A 19826-nucleotide genomic window follows, 5' to 3' on the forward strand; every position below is an offset into this window, starting at 1 on the left:
TTTAATTTACAGTTCTTTTGACATCCAACATGGCATTGCCACCTGTTCCCAATAAATTGTTAGCACCTATTAAATGTAATAAGTTAGCCCAATGTTATCCCATTGAAGAGTGAGGCCTCACAGTAGTAAACAATTAATGTTGGAGTTTTTCAGTACCAAGACATATAGAGCTATGGGCTGTTTAGGGCCTACCTTAGGAGTGACATATGTTTCACAAAGTGATGTTTAAGCCTAGCAAATGATTTATTTTGTCTGATTGAATTAGCAGTAAAAACTGCACTCAAGCTGCAATGGCACACTTAAGACATGCTTTAACTTAAGTGGGTGGCTTTTAATTTACAAGCCCTGGAAACATGTAGTACCCGTTTACTGGGGACTTAAAAGTAAATTAAATGTGAACATTGGGTAGAAGCTAATTTTACCATATTTTAGGTAGTGAGAGCAAGCATTTTAATACTGTTTAGCGGTGGTAAAGTGCACAGAGCCCTAATGCCAACAAACATGATTTCAGAAAACAGGAGGGGTGAAGGCAAATCAAATCAAATCAAATCAAAAAGAGCTTTATTCGATTTTAGTCATATAAAATCACAAAAGCAGTCAAAATTCAAAACATTTTTATAAATTTCCTAAAATACAAATATACATAATTCAAGAATCCATTCATTTAGAGGTAGATTTAGTCTGAAACATATTATATTGGGGGTAGACATATATAATGAAAGCAGCCCTACAGAATTTAATACATTCTGTTCTGTTTTCTAAGGAAATTAAACATTATTACTTTTTATGGCTCTCATTATGCTTTTTAAGAAACCAGCCAACTCCAATGCAATAATCACTGTCAAACAAATGTAAATATAAAAAAGCAGGTCAACATTGCCTCCATCCCCCAAATCTTAGGAGAGGTAGGATCCATCTGGATCTCTCCTTAGTATAACATTTGCAAAATAAAATCACGTGAATAGTTGATTGTGGGGAGAGATCGTCATAGCAGCAATGACATAGATCTCTAGACCAGTTATTCATCTCCAGACAACTAATCAATCGATGAAATGTTCCGAACCTAAAACGTGTTAAAACGTATCTGTTGTATCCCCCTAAACAGCGTAAAAGATACAGTTGGATATCATATGTTATTACAGCCAGTTGGTGTTGGACAACCACAGGTTGATTAATTTCCAGTGCTAGTCTGTTTTTCTCAAAGTGGGTCATGCAAATTACTTTAAATTCCTTCCGACAGATAGAATTCAGAGTCTCTGGTATAGTGTAGTAGTCTGGGCGGCCCAGATCGGCCAAGACATTTTTTACATACTTTAACCAGGTAATCTAGTTGCATGATCCAATTTCATTGAGTCCTTTAATATTTCCTTGTTTAAGCCTGTACTGGTGGAGGTCCAAATTCTGTGCCAAAGTAACACTGGTTGTATCTTAATAACATCTGAGATGTATGAAACCCTCAACTCGCTGTGTAAAAACGGGAGAACTAGCAGGTACCACTAAAATAAATCTTATTAAAGCATTTTCAACATATTGAATGGGTGAACGATCATGAAAGACCCAGACTCCCGCCCCAAAGGTAGCTATGCTCACACATTTCACCTGATACATTTTTAAGAGGATTTCGTGTTTTTTTTACCCATTTGGGTTTTGAGAAGTTAACTACCGCTGCAGTCAACTTAAAAAAAAGAAGGCTCCTACTCTTGATCGCCTGGGCACAGGAACAGGTACAATTGAATAAAACACCCAGATACGTAAATGTGTTAGTGGATTCTATTCTACTTCCACTAGCTTGGAAGCTTCTACATTTTTGCTCCCCCCCCCCCCACAAGACATAATAAAAGTTTTCTTGGCATTCAGTTTTAACCCTAGTTCATTCATAAAACTGATATAAAATGTAAGAGCCTTTTGTAGACCTATCTGCGTGCGTGCCATAAATACTGCATCCTCTGCATAGAGGAGGGAGACTATCGGACGTTTATTAACATACAGTGGATCCCTGGTGTTTGACACCAATTCCTGTTCCAGAGCGTTGGTATAAAGAGTGAACAGGAATGGAGCCAAAATGCATCCTTGCATTACTCCCCTCTCTATTTAAACAATGCAGTACACTCCCCTTTGGTTTCATACCGAACCTTGGAAGTTGCCCCTGAGTAGAATTGTCTTAAGAACTGTACCAATACTGGATCTACCTTTAGATCGGTCAAAATATTACACAATTTGCTGTGTATAACACAGTCAAAAGTGGCTGTGCGCTCAACAAAAGCCAAATAAAATCTCCCAGCTTTCGCCTGAGTGTATTTTCCAATTAACATACTGAGATTAAGAACCTGCTTGTTTGTTCCTAGGCCCGATCTAAAACCATACTGTACATCATTTAAAAATTATTTTCTTCTGCCCACGTTTGCAACCGGTCTAAAACTATTCTTCCTGCTACCTTCATCAGGGAATCTAATAAAGATAACGGACGGTAGCATGCAGGGTTTTCCCACCCACCTTTTTTAAAAAATTGGCACAATTATTGACTTTGACCAGGCATTGATAAAACCTTTCGCACAGCAGGCTTTTAGGACCCATGTTAACAGCGGGTACCATAATGACGGAATTGATTTGAACCGATCAATTGGCACCCCGTCCGGGCCTGGGGCCTTGCCACTCTTGCTAGTATTTATAGCCTCAATTACATCTTTGTGTGTAATCTGAAAATCAATAGACAGCGGCACTACCCTCCTGCTGGCTCGTATAGTCTGTTTCACCTTCTCTGTCTGTGAATTATAGACAGTTGAGAAAGGAATCTATCCCCGTTTTCTCATATATTGCCACCTCTATAGTCAGGGCGTCAGGCTTAATAATAAAAAACGGTGCGTTCACAGCCCGCCAGAACAAGGAGCTATCTTTACTCAGCGATACTTCGAAGAGTGTATCCTAAGCTTTTTCTTTCGTAATCCTCTTGCTTCGTTGTATAGCTTCCTACATTTTCTAACTTCCTCCTTATCTCTCACTGTCTTATGGAGGGCCTCTATTAGATTTGTGTATGTTTTTGTACAACTTGAATCAATCCACCCCTTCTTACAGGCACTAATGCCCTTGCTTTCCACTTGCAGCATACATTTAACAGTTTCGGTGATTTGGGAGAATCATTTCAATATATCTTCATAAGGAGTAGATTCATCCAAGCACTTTAAAATTGAGTCATACACCTTAGTAATGATTTGTTTGTTAAACTCTGATGGATCTAGTTTAGACCAACGCAGCGTATATCCATTCTGCCTCCCTTGATTGCTGTTTTTGCGCTCTGAAATTGTTGTGAAGGTGATATTAACGCTTAAGGGCAGATGATCACTCATTACATTTTTGTGGATTTTGTAACCCGTAATATAGTTTGCATATTGGTTGGGGACAATTATAATATCTATTGTGGATTCTAGTCCCCTACCTATAAAAGTGTGCCCAAAATCCACCCTAGAAGGAACATAAGCGATTGGTAAAGCCAAGTTCGTGTGAGACTAAAATCTCTTTAAACATCTCCCCCCTATCGGAGTGCACAAAGTGGATCAGGGGGTCATCCTCCTCTATTGTTAGGACACATTTTCCTAACCCAGCTAGCGGGCATAAACGGACGTTAAAACCACCTCTCCATATAGTAATCCTTTCAATGACCATATTTGCCTTCATTTTACTAAGATCGTAGCTAAGCCTCTTCAATATTTCACCCAACTGTTCTTTTTTAACATTGTTATAAAAATGTATAACACATACACAAATTCCCCCCTTTAGTCTCCCATGTGAAGAATGAATCGCCAGTGCATGTAATGTCTTAAAACCATTTATGTGCACTTCCTCTATCGCCCAAGTTTCTTCAACACACAAAATAGCGAATTAATCGATAAAATCGACCCAGGCTGTGTTATTCGCTTTATTTCTGAGACCTGCTATGTTCCAGAAAAGAACTCTAACAGTTTTGGAGGAAGATAATTCAGGGGCAGAATCAATCTTATTGGTCGGTTCGGACCCAGGTTTCGATGCTGGGGTAGGGGCTCTAATATCGCTCGATTCTGGTGCATCCCTGATTATTAAAGCTGACCCAGGAGTTTCTTCACCATTTGTGTTACTATCCCTCGATTCAATTCTCGGGGCACTATTTTGTTTATTCGAGCAGACTTCACAAGGAGTTTTAGAATCATGACCTTTGTCAGACGCCTTCTGATCTGGGCTGATAGATAGTCATTCAATCTCATTCAAGGATTGAAGAGGCGAAAATCTGTTTGACACCTCCAGGTTATAAAGTGGGTAGTCAGTTAACTGTCTAAATGGGTGGTTGCTATTTTGCCATATAGGACGCTTGGACTGATAAAAAAAATCCTAAAGGGAGAACATTAATGCTAATATAGGTAATGATTATATCCCGTGTTCTTAGCAACATTTTCTTTACCAGGGATGGTGTTCCAAATGTAAGGACGACACAGTCGCCTTGAAAAAGTTTTCAACTATTTCCGCCACAGCCGATTCTCCTCACCATTTTGAAATCACTAAACATAGCCCTGGTCAGCCCTGTTCTACTCCCGAGGTAATGTATGGTTTTATTCCTCAGTGACATCCAAGTTTCATTTTCCTCTGGTGGTATAGCTGGAACGTTGGCTAAATTACAGAAAAAGGGGTGGCGGAGGGTGGTAAATTTTAAATCTGTGGGCTACTTGCAATCTCTAAAGGACTACTGTGTATCGGGTGTGTGCTTGATGTTACGTCACACTCCTGTCTCATACCCGGATGATTTCCCAATCTTCTTATCACATTTTTTCTAATCTCATCTCTCCCAGTTGGTAAGCTGCTATGCATATTTCCCACTGGGTTAGAATATATCGCAATCCCCTCGCACATCGCTCTTTCACCAGTCAGACCCTCCAGGATATCGCGATTTCGCGATTTGCCGCGAAATCGGCACTTTAGTAAAAATGCCGCGATTTTTACAAAAGTCCCCGCGAAATTGGCACTTTTGTTGAAATCGCTGCATTTTTACAAAAGCCGCTATATCCTGGGGGCCCACTTACATTGTTTATTGGGGCGGGCGGGAAGGACACAAAAGAATAACTTTCCGGGCTTAATGGGGCAGCTTAATGGGGCATTAGCAGCTCACTGTGAAGGGCTTTGAAGTGCCCCTCCCGCGCCTGGCTCCCCGCTGGAGACCCTCCCGGTGACTGGGGCGAGGCCCCGCCCTCTCCCCTGGAGCCGAGGGTCAATATGGGAAAGAAAGGCCCTGATGGGCGATCAGGGCGAATACTAACTGTGCCCCCCCAGGCGCAGTACAGCCATGTCACCGGCGCGCACACAGTCACGCTAGACCCAGCGAACCTAAAGGCTGCTTGGGTGCCAGTACAGGCTTTAACTGATAAAAACCTATAAAAAAGGTTTACACTAGATACAGTAGCGTCTTGCTAAAAACATAGATTTTGAAAGCACTGTAAAGATTTAAACAGTCTATTTGTACATTTTATGACAGCCTATTTACTCCGGGTGCACTTTATACTTCTTGTAATATTGGTTGGAAGGGTGTTGTCTCTGTTTTGAGCCTATGTGGGAAGAGTTGTGATGTGCGGGAAGTGAGCCGATAATAGTGATCACACTCCTCACGCCAGCAAATGTAAAGAAGACAAACTCCCAAAAGGCCCCATCTCCTTTTACTCCTGCAGTGCCTATAAGGATATACTCACTCCCTCTAGCGTTTAGACGGATATTTATTTATTTATTTATTTATGCAATTTTATATAGCGCGGACTTTACCCAAAGGTGTCAGAGAGCTTTACAAAAGGAAATAGGGGACATGGCTGCGACAAGTTACATCATTGGAGTCAGTATAACCAAGATTATCGAGACCTTCATTACGAGTGCCCTGGGTGAGCAGGCACCATATTGCATGTTTTTACATCCAATTTCACGGGTTTTGGTGTTTCACAAGAGAGATAAACAAAACCTAATACAGGTTTAGTAGTAGTCAAAATCGGTGCATGCTTTCTACACCAAACTCTGCATGTCCCGATATTTTTCAGCACTCCTCCCTTTTTACATTTTGACAGGTTTGATTTACCACAATGTATTATGAGAACAGTCTGAAGGTATATATCGCCGTCAGAAAGCACTGGCTGCGATAAACAGCACACCACTTGTAATTGCAGTGCCTATGCAAACTAATGATTGTGCAGAGACTGTCATTTCATGAAGCACTGAGAAAAAAGGCCAGTGTACTGAGGCCGAACCACTCCCCCTCTTTCATGTTGTTAAATAACAAAAAAAAAAGTAAGATATTTGTGTTTGTTGTAGGAAAAATGTCCACATAAAATGCCGCTAAATTGCCGCTAAATTTCGATATTTGTGCCGCTAAATTTCCATTTTTGTGCCGCTAAATTTGCTAATTCATGCCGCTATATCCTGGGGGGTCCCTTTTTGGTACTATTGTGGTTTCTTTCCGGTTCACACTTTCAATCTGTAGATGGGCGCTTGATGACACCATATTGTGCATACTCCCTTTTTGTGTGGTCAGGTTCTGATTTTCAAGAACTTTCTCTAAGCCTGCTTCAATTTTGTCCAGTCTAACTGACAGGGTACTGATAGATTGTTTGACAGAATTCAGTTATTTCTCTAATTAAGCTTGACAAATTTCCAAACTCGGTAGAGGGTACACTGCATTTATTTTTTGAACGAGATGCATTAGCAGTGCCTGACTTAGTCTGGGATTTTCCTTTTAAACCCTGATGTTTTTTGTGTTAGTCTTGGGCGGCCTAACTTTCTGTGGGGCCATGTGTGTTCCAGTTAGGGGTATACCCGGACTTTCTAGTCTTCAAAAATTACAGTTTTTTTAGAGGGAGGTAGAGTATCCTTTTCCACATCACTGGTGGAAATATCGTCAGGAATAATCTGAATACAACCATTTTTTACTTGCTCCGTATTTGTATCGACCAAAATGCAATTATCACCAGCCCCCCATCGACAAATGAAGTAACTTTATCCTTAGATGTGGGGCCCAGGGAGTCCATATTTAATGTTTCCTTTACTGAGGTAATCTGTCTTTTGATAACACCTACGGCCCCAGTAAGGTATTTAAGCAGTGTCATATTCACAGTTTTATGCTTACGCAGTGATTTCGGTGTGTGGCTTGCTGTTGTCTTCCTTTTCCCCATCTTCTTCACACGGGCTCAGACAGGATAATAAGCCTTGGGTCTTTCTCGTTGATCGACTATACAAATGCTCAAAGCAACTCTTCTTACCTTCCAAAAGCAGGTCCCTATGATTTCTCACTGGCCACGAAAGATATGACCAAGAGAGGGGGCCCAGCCCGGCCTTTTCCCGCCTCTAAGGGGCGCAGACACACTGCGGGAGACCGCTGCCGCCTTTATGTGCCACCTGGCGCAGAGAAACCGTGTTGGCGACTCCTGGCGCTTAGGGTGCTGGGCGATGTAGTCCCCAGTGGACCTACCGGTCTCTACAGTAAAGTGGCGATGTGTGGGTAAAGTGACGATGTGCGCGATGTGCGCTCCTGCTGACAGTGTAAGGGCTCCCCCTTAGGGGTGAAGGCAAAACGTTTGGGGGTGACCGTGCAGAGATGGCCAAGTCCAACATCCAGTGTTCATTCGAAAAACTGAGCAATGCATTCCAACAGTGAGTAATACATTTTGACCCTCTACTATTTAAAGACACAACATTGCCCTCGCTATTGTGTCACATATATGATTGGTAAGTTACTGAAAATGTTTGTTGGAGCCTGATGAAGGCAGTTGTGAAGACTTTAGTACATGCTTTTCTACATATCACTTTAACATCTTGATTAACATTTTATGAATTAGTTCCCATTCTGAGGAAATAGTACAACATTTACTCTATCTGCTGTAGGCCCATCACCGTCTTGATGGCACCTCAAAGTACTCAGACAAGGCAAGTCTGTCATCTCTAGAGCAGCAGATTGTTACTTTCACTTGCTCATTCGGGGCTTGACAAGGAATATGATCAACACAATTTACGTTGTTTGAAAAAATCTTATAATTATATTTTGGGAGGTTTCGTGCTTTAGATCTAAATAAAGGTGTATTTAGACCTACACGAGTAGAGCCTTTTGTGGTCTAGTAGTGCAGGCATTAATTACGAATCCTATTTGAATACACATTCAGGGGTAAGGCTTGCTACAGTGGCGCCCTGCCATTTCCTTATCTGCTAACAGAAATGCCTGTAGGTGATACACCCATGGGCACCCTCTTTTGCTTCACAAGGGCTGTGCTGCTTAAGTTGAACCTATCAACACAACTGTATTTTGCACTCAAAAACGATTCGAGGATATGCTAAATGTGTTAGACAAGTTCTCAGAATTGTGTATGAAAGATAAGGACTGAAAAAAGCTTATCAGTGAATGGGAGTATCAAACAATTTGCCTGATAAGCACATATCCAGAGGAGTTGGCCTAACTAGGGAACTGGGTTCGAGTCTCGGCAATGCCGCTGAATAGCCTGTGATTCTGGGCAAACCACTTAATCTCCCCGTGCTTAACAAAAATGAATGTGTCCTCATGTGATGCAACTGGTGCTATGAGAAGCGCCGTGATACCGGATCCGGGTAAAATTCGCGCTATATAAAACTCTGTTTAAAAAAAAAGCTGTTGCTCACGTGTGTTTGCCTGAATTGCAAACTCACTGCAGAGAAACCTCTGTGAATATATTTCTGAAGCGGAACCCTGGTATGTCCATTTGTAATGCAGAGGTTTGGGCAATATCGTCTGCCCACGTATTGCTGTGTACACTTTGGTGAAATTGCATGATCTTGATTACACCACAGAATGACATTACACATGCTTTAACCCAGATGAAGATTAAAAAAAAGTGCATTAAAAAAACGTATAACAACAGCGAAATAAAAAGGAGCATTGGCGAATCAAGTCGGTTTATAGCTTTGGGTTTTGCCTATGATTGTTGTCAATGTTGAACAGCATCCTTAAAATTAAAAGAATGGTTGCTGCTGCTGAACAGCATCAGTTAAAAAAAAGTAGCCACTACTGCATGATGATGTATATGCTGCAGGCGTCATCAAAAATGTTTTTTTGCACTTTATTTGTAATTTACCTCTTTAAGATGACGTATATCCATATTGGAGAAGTACAATTTTAAAATTGTGCAAAGTGCTTAGTAAAGAGTGAAGAATTGGAGCAGGGCCCAAAAGAGTTTTGTAAGAGCCTGAAGGTGGCACTGTCAAATGCTTGGGTTGCAGAATACCAAGGCTGCCTAGTCTTGATTCCACTTAGTGACTTAGTGCATGTCGCGTCGGTCTGGTCAAACACACAGGAGACGGTAGGGTGCTTTGAGACGTTCTTTATTGGCAAGCAGGTATTGTCCTTACATCATTGGGGTGAGCTCCTGGACCCCTGACCGCCCACGTCCCTGTCCTGCTGCAGAGTGTCCCCTGACCTCCGCCCCTTGACCGGATGTGGTGTCCGGTGTCCTTGTTCCCCTGACCCTGGGCTCCAGGGTCCTAGTGCCATCCTGTGGGGCACGACATCTCCCCCCTTGTTGCAACAAAGAGAGAGAGAGAGAGAGAGAGAGAGAGAGAGAGAGAGAGAGAGAGAGAGAGAGAGAGAGAGAGAGCAACTGTGTGTAGTGATAGCCCCCTCACATCTCTTCGATCAGTCTCTTGGTCTTCTTGCACTCTCGCCTTGGTCGCTGTTCTCCGACAGTTGGTGCTGGATCTTCCTGCCACCTCTCTCTTGTTGGTTCGTTCTTTGGCATGTCTCCTTCTTCTTCCGTTTTCACCTCTTTAAAGTGGGAGCTGTTTCGTGTGACCTGGTGTTGGCCAGCGGCAGCCGTGATCATGGGCCCGTTTACTTTCACCACTTTTAGCGGATCTTTTGCAAACGCGCTGTCTGACTTCCTCACCTGCCGCTGTTTCATAAACACCATGTCCCCTTCCTCTAACAGGTGTGGCGTGGCATGTCGTTTTTGATCGGCGTATTCTTTCATTTTTGCTTTCTGTCCCTTGTCTCTGATAGCTATTTCTTTCTGTTCTTCTTTTTTTTCTTCTTTCATCTGTGGCAGCCGTGTTCTGCTCACTCGCCCTAGTACCAGTTCAGCCGGGCATTTTCCTGTGGAACTGTGTGGTGTGTTCCGATAGTCCCTTAGTACCTGGCACAGGGCTTGCCCGATCGATATTTGAGTCACTTTTGCTCTCTGCACCGCCTTTTTGATGGTTCCCATGAACCGCTCAGCCATCCCATTCGCCTGTGGCCACAGCGGCGTTATTCGCCTGTGACGTATGCCTAAATACGCCATGAATCTTTTGAATTCTTCGCCTGAGAAGGGTGGGCCATTGTCCGTTTTCAATGTCTGTGGCGAGCCCCATGCTGCAAACATGTCATCTAACACCGGTAGCGTTGCATTCGCCGATGTTGACGACACTGTCTTTACTAGGGGGAATCTTGAGTACTCGTCTATCACAACCAGAAAATAGTTTCCTGTTTCTAGCGGCCCGTAGAAGTCAGCTGCCAGTTCAGTCCACACCGCCTGTGGTAGCGGGGACATTTGCAAGGGTTCTGGTTTTGACAGCGGTCCTGTTATTTGACATACGTGGCATTTCGTCACCATCTCTTCCACCATGTTATCGAGTCCCGGGAACCACACTTTTTCCCGGAGCATCTTTTTCGTGGCCACCATGCCTCGGTGTGATTCGTGTGCCAAGTCCACTGTTCTTTTTCTCAGCTTTTGGGGCATCACTATTCTGGTGCCTCTCATTATTGTCCCGTTTTCGCATTCGGACAGCTCCTCATTTATTCTTTTGAAGGCCAGCAGTTCTTCTCTGTCTATTCCTTTTCCTACGCACATGTTGTTGTTTACGTGTCTCCATCGTTGCGCCTTGTTGATTCTCATTGCCTCCTGCATGGTGGCGTCCTGTTTTGTTTCTTCCTTTAATTCATTCTCTGTTATTGTCGCCGGTGTACTCAGTTTCAGTGCGAAGTTCAGGTATTCTTCTGCCATTGTGGTCGCTTGTGACTTTTGCGGCAGGGGGTGTCTTGACACATAGTCTGCTGGGTTTTGTTCTTTTCCTGGCTTGTGGATGATTTTGAAATTGTAGTCCATGAGCCTTATTCCCCACCTTTCTATTCTTGGCGGTATCTTAGCGTTTGGGTTGCCATATATTGTTATCAACGCCTGATGGTCGGTCACGATCGTGAACGGTTTCCCGTACACGAACATGTGGTAATGTTCACAGGCCCACACCACCGCCAGGCTCTCTTTTTCCGGTTGTGAATATCCCTTTTCAACGTCTGTCAAGCTCTTGCTCCCATACGCAACGATGTGTCTTGGGGAATCTCTCCCAGGCTGATGTTGTGCTAAAATTGCTCCCAGCCCCACGGGGCTTGCATCCACTGTCAGCTCTGTGCATAGCTTCGGGTCAAAGTAGGCCAAATGATCTACTGCTGTCACTGCTCTTCTTATCTCTTCAAACCCTTTGTCACACTCGCCGGTCCACTGGAACTTTTGTCCTTGTTTCGTCAGCTCTCTCAGTGGCGCGCTGACGGTGGCGAAGTCTTTGATGTAGCGTGCACAGTAACTTGCCAGCCCTAGAAACGATCGCACTTCTGCCACGTCCGTGGGCTTCTTTGCTTTTTCTAATGTCTCTACCTTGCTGCCATCTGGCCGCATGCCTTTTTTGGAAAATATGTGACCGAAGAACACTAGCTCATTCCGCCCCAGTTCGCATTTTTCTTCATTTAGCGTTAAGCCTGCTTCCTCCAGGTGTGAGCATACCTCCCTCAAAGCCGTGTCATGTTCTTCATCCGTCTTGCCGAACACCAGGATGTCGTCACTGTAGTTCAAACTGTTCTTGACCGGCCTGATGACTTGACGGATCGTCTCCTGAAATATTTCTGCAGCCGACGAGATCCCGAAGCTCAGTCGTTTGTACCTAAATAGTCCAAGGTGGGTGGAGAACGTTGTGATGTATCTCGACTGGGGGTCTAGTTCCAGTTGGTGGTACCCCTTGCAGAGGTCCAGTTTCGAAAATGTTCTTGTGCCTGTGAGGCAGCTAATCATGTCATCTAGATGTGGGCCAGGGTGCCGCTCCCGCTCAATTGCCTTGTTGGGAATCCTCATGTCCACGCATATTCTTATCTTTGACTTGTCCTTCTTTGGGACGGCCACAATTGGTGACACCCATGGTGTCGGTCCATCAGCTCGTTCTATGATGTCCTGTCTTAGTAAGGCCTCCAGCTCTTCCTCGACTTGCGGCTGTAGGTGTATGGGCACCCTTCTGTGGTGTTGCGCGACTGGTCTTATCGTTTCATCTATGTGCAGCGTTATTTGCCGCCCTTTTAGCTTTCCTAAACCTTCTATCAGTTTGGGGTATTCTTTTAGGATGTTTGTTCTTCTTTCCGACATCTGATATGTCATTTCCATCAGCCCCATTACTTGTGCCGTGACGTTGCTCAACAAGCATGGCGCTGGGATGTCTCCTTGGAGCACGTGTATCTGTTCCGTTAGTTTTTGATCTTTGTATCTTAATTCCTCCTTGAATTTCCCTAGGTTGATCACCGGTCTCTTTGCCCCCCATGTGAATACTTTTACTCTAGACGGCTTCAGCGTCGGCTTTACTTTCATCTTCTCGTATTCAGAGACGCACATGATATTGCACGTTGCGCCACTGTCTAACACAAACGTGGTATCGTGTGGCCCTACTTTTATTGTGACAGACTCCGTTTTCTTTATTTTCTTTTTGTCCACCAGGCATATTACTTCGTCACGCTCTTCTTCATCATCTTCTGAGTCTGTGTTGACCTCTGTCATGAGGTATAGCCGCTCCGTTTTTTCTTCTCTTTCCTCGTCCTCGGATTCTGCAGACGAGTTCCTCACTCCTGTCTCGACGTGTCTGACGTCTCTGCGCGTCGACGTCCTCCCTCTGCCTGTTCTTCCACGGTTAGCTCTAAACTGCGCCCCTTGACATACGCTTGCATAATGATCTCGTCCGTTGCATTTTCGGCACGTCTGGCCAAATGCTGGGCATGGGCCACCTCGGTGTGGGAACTCTAGTCCACATCTGTAGCACGTTCCTTCTTGTTGCTTCTTCCCCGTCTGGCCGCTTCTGTCTTGTCTCCAGTTTCCTGTTTTGTTGTTGTTGCTCGCTATCCTATTGATTTGTTCTCCACCTCTTCCTTTGCCACGCTCCATTTCTTTCGCGTGTGCTGTCGCTCGTGCCTCTGCCCTCCCTAGGGCGAGAATGTTCTCCAATGTTATTGGTTCCTTCAGTATTCGTGTCCGGAATTCTATGTCCCGACAGCCTGCGATGATCAATAGTCTTATGGCCTGTTCGTTGTCAAATTTGTCGAATGCACAGTGAGTCACCAGTTTCCTTAACCTCGTTGCGAAGTCATCTAGTGATTCCTCAGCTTGTTGGAAGGCAATCGTGAAGCTGTATCTCTCGAAATCGACATTTCTTTGCGGATCAAACTTTTCCGTCAGGCACTTTGTTAACTTGGCATAGGTGTCAATGTCCGCGGCTGGCAGCGTTACCAGCAGATCCTCGACCTCATCGCCCACATAGTTCAGGAATAGTCCTCTCATCTTGGCCGCGGTGACATCTGTTGCTTCAGCATAATTTTCAAAACGCCGAAGCCATTTCTCCCATCTTATCCCTGTTTGCGGTTCGGATAGGCTGAACGGCAGTGGTCTTCTGTATTGCGCACTTGGCTTTGGGTCTGCCATTTCTCTTTGCTTACTGGTGTTTCCTTTGTCTATTTCCTGTGTCCTGTGCTCTTCCTGGCACTCTTTCACTATTTCCTGTGCTGTCTCTTCTTTCTTGTGCTCTTCCTGGCACTCTTTTACTATTTCCTGTGCTGTCTCTTCTTTCTTGTGCTCTTCCTGGCACTCTTTTGTTGGCTCCAGTGCTCCACTTGGCACTCTTCTCTCCTCCGTGCTCTTCCGGCACTCTTCTATTCTTTTCTGTTTCTGCTTTCCTTTTGACCTTTCCTTTTTTCTCTTTCTCCTTTTTGTCTCTTTATCTTCGTTTTTTTTTTTTTTCTTTTATTTCTTTATTGCCTTTTGTCTTTATCTTTTGTTGTTCCTGTGACCTGTCCTTTGCATTTGTAAGTGCTTTTTCCTTCTTTCCTTCGTTTTTAGCCCTTTCTTTGGGCAGATCGATTTTTTTGCCTGTCCTCAAAATGGCCGCTGAGCCAATCTCTTCTCCGATTGGCTCTCTCGCCTGCCTTTAAGATGGCCGCCGACGCTCACGTGGTGCTTCGCGGCCAATGGTGAGGCCGCCTGACTCTAAGATGGCCGCCGGACCTTCCTCGCGCGCCTATTGGCTCTCCCGCCTGCCCTCAAGATGGCCGCCGAGACTCTCGTGCTCTCGCGAGAGCTCGCGGCAAACGAGGCAAAGTTCCTCTTCTTCTCGCGCTTCGGGCTTGGCACAGCGCTTACCGGCAGTCGTTCTTCGCAGCGGCCGGGGTGGGCTCCCGCGTCGCTGCGCTCCTGTCTCTCGGCGCTCTGTCTTCTCGGCGCTGGTTCTCCTGGGCACCACGGTCTCGACGAGATGCGCTCGTCACACTGGTCGATATCCCGACTTCGTCGCCAGTTGTCGCGTCGGTCTGGTCAAACACACAGGAGACGGTAGGGTGCTTTGAGACGTTCTTTATTGGCAAGCAGGTATTGTCCTTACATCATTGGGGTGAGCTCCTGGACCCCTGACCGCCCACGTCCCTGTCCTGCTGCAGAGTGTCCCCTGACCTCCGCCCCTTGACCGGATGTGGTGTCCGGTGTCCTTGTTCCCCTGACCCTGGGCTCCAGGGTCCTAGTGCCATCCTGTGGGGCACGACATCGCACATCCTGTTAGATTGTACAACTATCATAGAACAGCGTAAACTATGTCTGCGTCCAATATTTTAAAAATATGACTTAAGATCACGGTCACAGGCGGTAAATCTCCTGATGGAAATGGCCACCATTGAAATTGCGATTGCGCTAGGGAATTACTTAAAGTTAGTGCAAAGATTCCTAACAACCCATGAGTAACAATTTTAGAAACTGCCCAATAAATGAATTATAGAGCTTGTCGAAGAGAAAAGGTTGGGTATAATTGATAATATGTTTTAAAGGGTAAGGACCACCCAAAGAAAGTGATGATTTTATTGGTACCTTTTAAAACTATGTATTAACTGTGTGAATGGTATAAATATTGTGGTAGAATATTTTAACCAGTAATTATTTCTTTGCATTGTTGTAGAACATTTTAAAATTGAATCATTTCTCGGCACCTGTTTAAAGATTACGATCTAAATAAACATAACTTTGACTTGACTTGACACTTAGTGGCTCTCTCTTCCACAACCTTATATGTTTCACTCTTGCAGGTTCCTGGTACTCAGGAAACCAGGCATTCAATGAAAAGAAATACATTAACTATAAATTCTTATCAATATCGTTGCAATAAAACATCTCTGCTACATCACACTGAGGATATGTGATTATTATTTCTGAAAAATAAAACAATTATTTGTATTAATTAAGCTATACACATTGTGATCAATTCTTTAACTTACATTTTACCCCACAGATGCACCGGTAGAATAAATGATATGGTTATTTCAGTTAAACCGGAGTGAATGAAGGAAACCTTCAGATACATTTTCTAAACATGCTTCATTTGTCGTTTCAGTGACCAGAACACATGATGTGTTAAGAAAAGCAAGAACCAATTTGGAAGTAAGATGACGGCATTTAAATTATACAATTATACGAGCATAAAGTATATGAAAAAATATTTGGTCAATTTGAGCCTCAAAGTCTCATTTGAGATGAATTCCATGTAAAAAAAATTTGTAATTGTGTATTTGTTTTACAGTGAATTCGTCGGCCAAGATAAAAGGGGAGTCCCAAAATCCCAAATCACATTGTATTTTCTGTAAGCTTATTTAAGAAGCACTACGACAAACACTGTCGAACGGAATTACACCAAATTGGATATTGGTCCACATATTATCCTTTTTGTGATTTGGTGTAAATCAGTTCACTTAATTTAGAAAAATTAAGGTGCAAATGTATTAGTATAACCGGACGGTTGGCTCTGGGAGATTCTCACAAGAGTCTTGCAGGAGCGCCAATTTGGAAATAGAGTGTTCTGAATGGCTCAGGGAGCTTTTCGCACTTGGGCCATCTCCCTCCTGTGGGAATCAGACTCCTGCGAGAGGCAGCACTCTGATTGGCTGCCAGCAACATGAGAAGAATGTTGCTGGCATCCGTTACAGGACTTAGGGATATAATCCCCTGTCTTGAACTTTAAAAAGTTAGGGGCAACCATGGCTATGACGAAGACCCTGAGGGATTGAAATGTGTTGTTGATTAAAAATCTTTGAAATTGAATGAGCGTGGAGTGCAGATTTAACTTGTGTCTTGTAGTGTGACCCTCATCTCTTGAGAATATTGCAGCAGTATTTGCACCCACCATTTCGCACCAGCCCCGCCACCTGTGACATTTTCATAATTTCAGTGTAATTATGAGTGACATTTCAAAGACTATGAGTGACACTTTCTCACAAGCAAAATGAAGCAGTGAAGACGAGGGAAACATATAAATATTAGAAAATACAGCGGAGAGTGAGGCTGAGACACGCATAGGTAACAGCCAGTCTGTGTTTTATTATGTAATACTAGTTTAGCAGCCTCAATCCCAGGGGTTTAAGTGGGATGAAAAAACTGTGGGGCGGGTGTTTTTCACAGGGGTGTGGCCGATGTAATTATTGGTGTAGCTTAAAAACACGCAATGAGAAAAACTGTGTTGGCATATTGTGCCACCTGACTGGTATTTTGCTGCTTTTGTCATTGCATCCAGATATATAAAACAACAAGTAACATCATACCTACAAGTCAGGACTATTTAGCTTTGTCAACGCATATTAGTTGCATAAAATAAATAAGCAACAACTATAGCTTTGTTGTAAATAACATTGAAAATGCTTCCGTTGCGACATGGTGAGGCTGTGAAAGAAACATAACGAGTATCTTTGAAGTTACATCAAAGTGCCCAGTCTGAAAGAGATGGGGAGAAACATACATTAACTCAACGTTCTGCCCAGCAAAAGACCAACAAAGGACCTTCCAATGTAGAATAGCCCTATGACCTGAACGGAGTGCTATCCATGGGCAGGATGCAGAGACAGTCGCACATTGGCAGAATTCTGAGGCACAGCAAGCCTCAAACAAAAGGAATGCAGTGCTCTTCTGCTCTCAAACTAAACTAATGCAGTGTTGGCATGAGGCACAGCCCATTCAGTACTGCTCTTAAACCAATAATTCCATGCAGAGCTGTCCTAAAGCAAATACATCATCCAGTGCTGCCTTGAAGCAGTATCCCCCTGAGGCGGCGCTATCTTTAAGCATATCACAAACATTGCAGCCTTTCAGCAAAACTCCTGCAGTGCTCCCTTGCAGCAGCACCTAATGCACAGCTGCCCTCCTGTAAATCCTTCATGCAGTGCTGCCCTCCTGTAAATCCTTCATGCAGCGCTGCCCTCCTGTAAATTCTACTTGTAGCGGTGCTCTCCTGTAAATCCCTATAAATCCTTGCCAGGGTGAAGTCACAAGCAAACCCCAGATTAACCTGTGCTTAACCCTCTGCTAGCCTTGCACAGAGCAGTCATGCTTAACTTACAGGCAATGTGTAAAGTATTTATGCAGCATTTCAACCAGTAACAAAGTGAAAACACAGCACAAGGAAAATCCAACACCAGTGTAGAAAAATACACTACATTTTAATTACTACATCAAGTCCAAAACAACAACAATCCAATCAGTAAAACTGGAGGTGTGCAATTTTATGGGTTTCATAGAAAGTAGCGCCGAGGACAGATACCAAATGAAGATATCTGGTTGTGCTCAACTGGGACAAAGTCACAGGTTCAGGTAGACAGCGATGGTGCACAGGCCGACTACAGGGACCCAGTTAGGTCCGCTGAACAAGAGTACCTTAAATCCTGGTTTGCAGAGCATTGCGTGGTCTCACGCTGAAGATGTGCCACGCAGCTGAGGTGATGCATCGGTCCCTGAGAAACTGCAGAGCTGTGATGCAAGGTCATGCATTGTCGTCGAAGATCCCGTCGAAGAGGGCTTGCTATGTGAAGTCTGGCGTCAAGGATTTGTTGCGCAGTTGAGGCAGTGGACCATTCCTGAGGAGCTGCATGGCTGCGATTGGAGAATCTGGTCACTGTCGAGGCTGCCCTCAACGAGGGACTTGTGTGCAATGCCAGCGCTTGCCTCAGAAAAGCTTCACATAGTGGTGATTTCGATGCGGGCTGCAGGGTTGATATGGAGTCCTTGCACTGGTTCAACCCTTACAGCAGAGGCGATGCATTGCTTCTACTCAGGTATGCACTACATAGGAGAGAAGATGCGTCCGTTTTGCTGCGTCTACAGATGGACTGGCAGAACACCTTCAGGCCTGCTTCCAAGGGTCTAGTACTAGGGTGGCACCACTTGGCAGGGTAGGACTCACACATGGTAGTGACCAGGTGCTGTGTTCAAGGTTGTTGAGGCCTTCTGTCCCTGAGGCTCTAGTCAAGAGGTAAGCCAACTACCTTGGAGTCACTTAGGTTTCCTGGGTCCAAGAGATGCGGGTCAAGTCCTTCTCACCCAGGCAAGAGGGCAGCAAGCAGCAGGTCAGCACCAGGGCCAGACTGGGAACAGAAACCAGCCCTGGCAAACTGCCCTCTGGATGCGACCGAGCTGTTTGCAAGGGCCGGTTTCAGCCGTTTTTGTTACCGGGGGCCGACATTGCAGGCCCCCGGTAACAAAAACTGCCCCACAGGGGCCCATAACTGGCCCCCACCTTGGGGGACAACATGGGAAACGCCTGGTGCCCGCTATGGCCAGTCCAGTCCTGGTCAGCACAGCAGGACAGCAGTTTTTCAGAGCAGCAGGCCTGCAGAGTGGCAGTCCTTTCAGCAGCACATCAGTCCTTCTTTTTAGCAGAGTATCCACAGGGGCAGAAGTGTACTGAAGAGTTGGTTTCTGGATCCCAATATTTATACCTAGGCCTTCATTTGAAGTGGGAGAAGCTTCTAGAGGTGTCTCTTTGAGGTCCCCAGGCATTCTGCCTTCCCTGTACTGCCTCCAGACTAGCTACAGGGTATTTTGCAGCCCTTTGTATGGAGGCAGGACACAGGCTATTCAAGTTTAAGTAGGTTTCTGTCCAGCATCGCCATCCTATCCTGCCATTGATGGCCCATCTAGGTACATCTAAGCTCTCTATTGTGTGTGGCTGTCTAGGAAGATTACACAAAGTCTATCTATAAACTACACCCATTCATATGACTCAGAGACACTGAAACTTAAAATTACATGTCCTACTACACTGCACCCTGCCCTCTGGACTGTCCAGAGCCTACTCTAGGGCTTACATGTATGAAAAAGGAAGGTTTTGGCCTTACAAAAGGTTTATTTTTCCAAGTCCACATGGCAGTTAATAACTGCACACACAGACTGCAATAGCAGACCTGAAGCATGTTTCAAAGTGCTACTTGAGTGGGCGTCACTATCAGTGCTGCAGACCCACTAGAAACATTTAATGTACAGGTCCTGGGCACAGGTAGTGCCACTTTACTAGGGACTTGCAAGTAAATTAAATATGCCGATTGGGTATAAGTCAATTCTACAATGTTTTGGGAAGAAAGCACAAACACTTTAGCGCTGGTTGGCAGTGGTAAAGTTCACAGAGTCCTAAAGCAAGTAAAAACAAACTCAGCAAAACAGTATGGTTGAAGGCAAAAAGATAGGGGGAAAACCACACTGGAATTCCAGGATCTGATAGAGACTACTATT

The 19826-nt window shown here is 44.5% G+C and overlaps 1 protein-coding gene across 6 annotated transcripts in view; it reads left to right on the plus strand.

Moving 5' to 3' along the window:
- PDE4DIP (phosphodiesterase 4D interacting protein) overlaps nt 1-19826 on the plus strand; it is a 1524691-nt gene that overhangs the window by 1456079 nt on the left and 48786 nt on the right. For all 6 annotated transcript variants that reach the window (XM_078686955.1, XM_078686929.1, XM_078686947.1 and 3 more), the window contains one exon: nt 15670-15716. In XM_078686955.1, coding sequence (XP_078543081.1) covers nt 15670-15716 — 47 coding nt within the window. The remainder of the gene's footprint in view (nt 1-15669; nt 15717-19826) is intronic.

Source organism: Lissotriton helveticus, chromosome 1_1, assembly GCF_964261635.1.
Source record: "Lissotriton helveticus chromosome 1_1, aLisHel1.1, whole genome shotgun sequence".
In the NCBI taxonomy this organism is placed as follows: domain Eukaryota; kingdom Metazoa; phylum Chordata; class Amphibia; order Caudata; family Salamandridae; genus Lissotriton; species Lissotriton helveticus.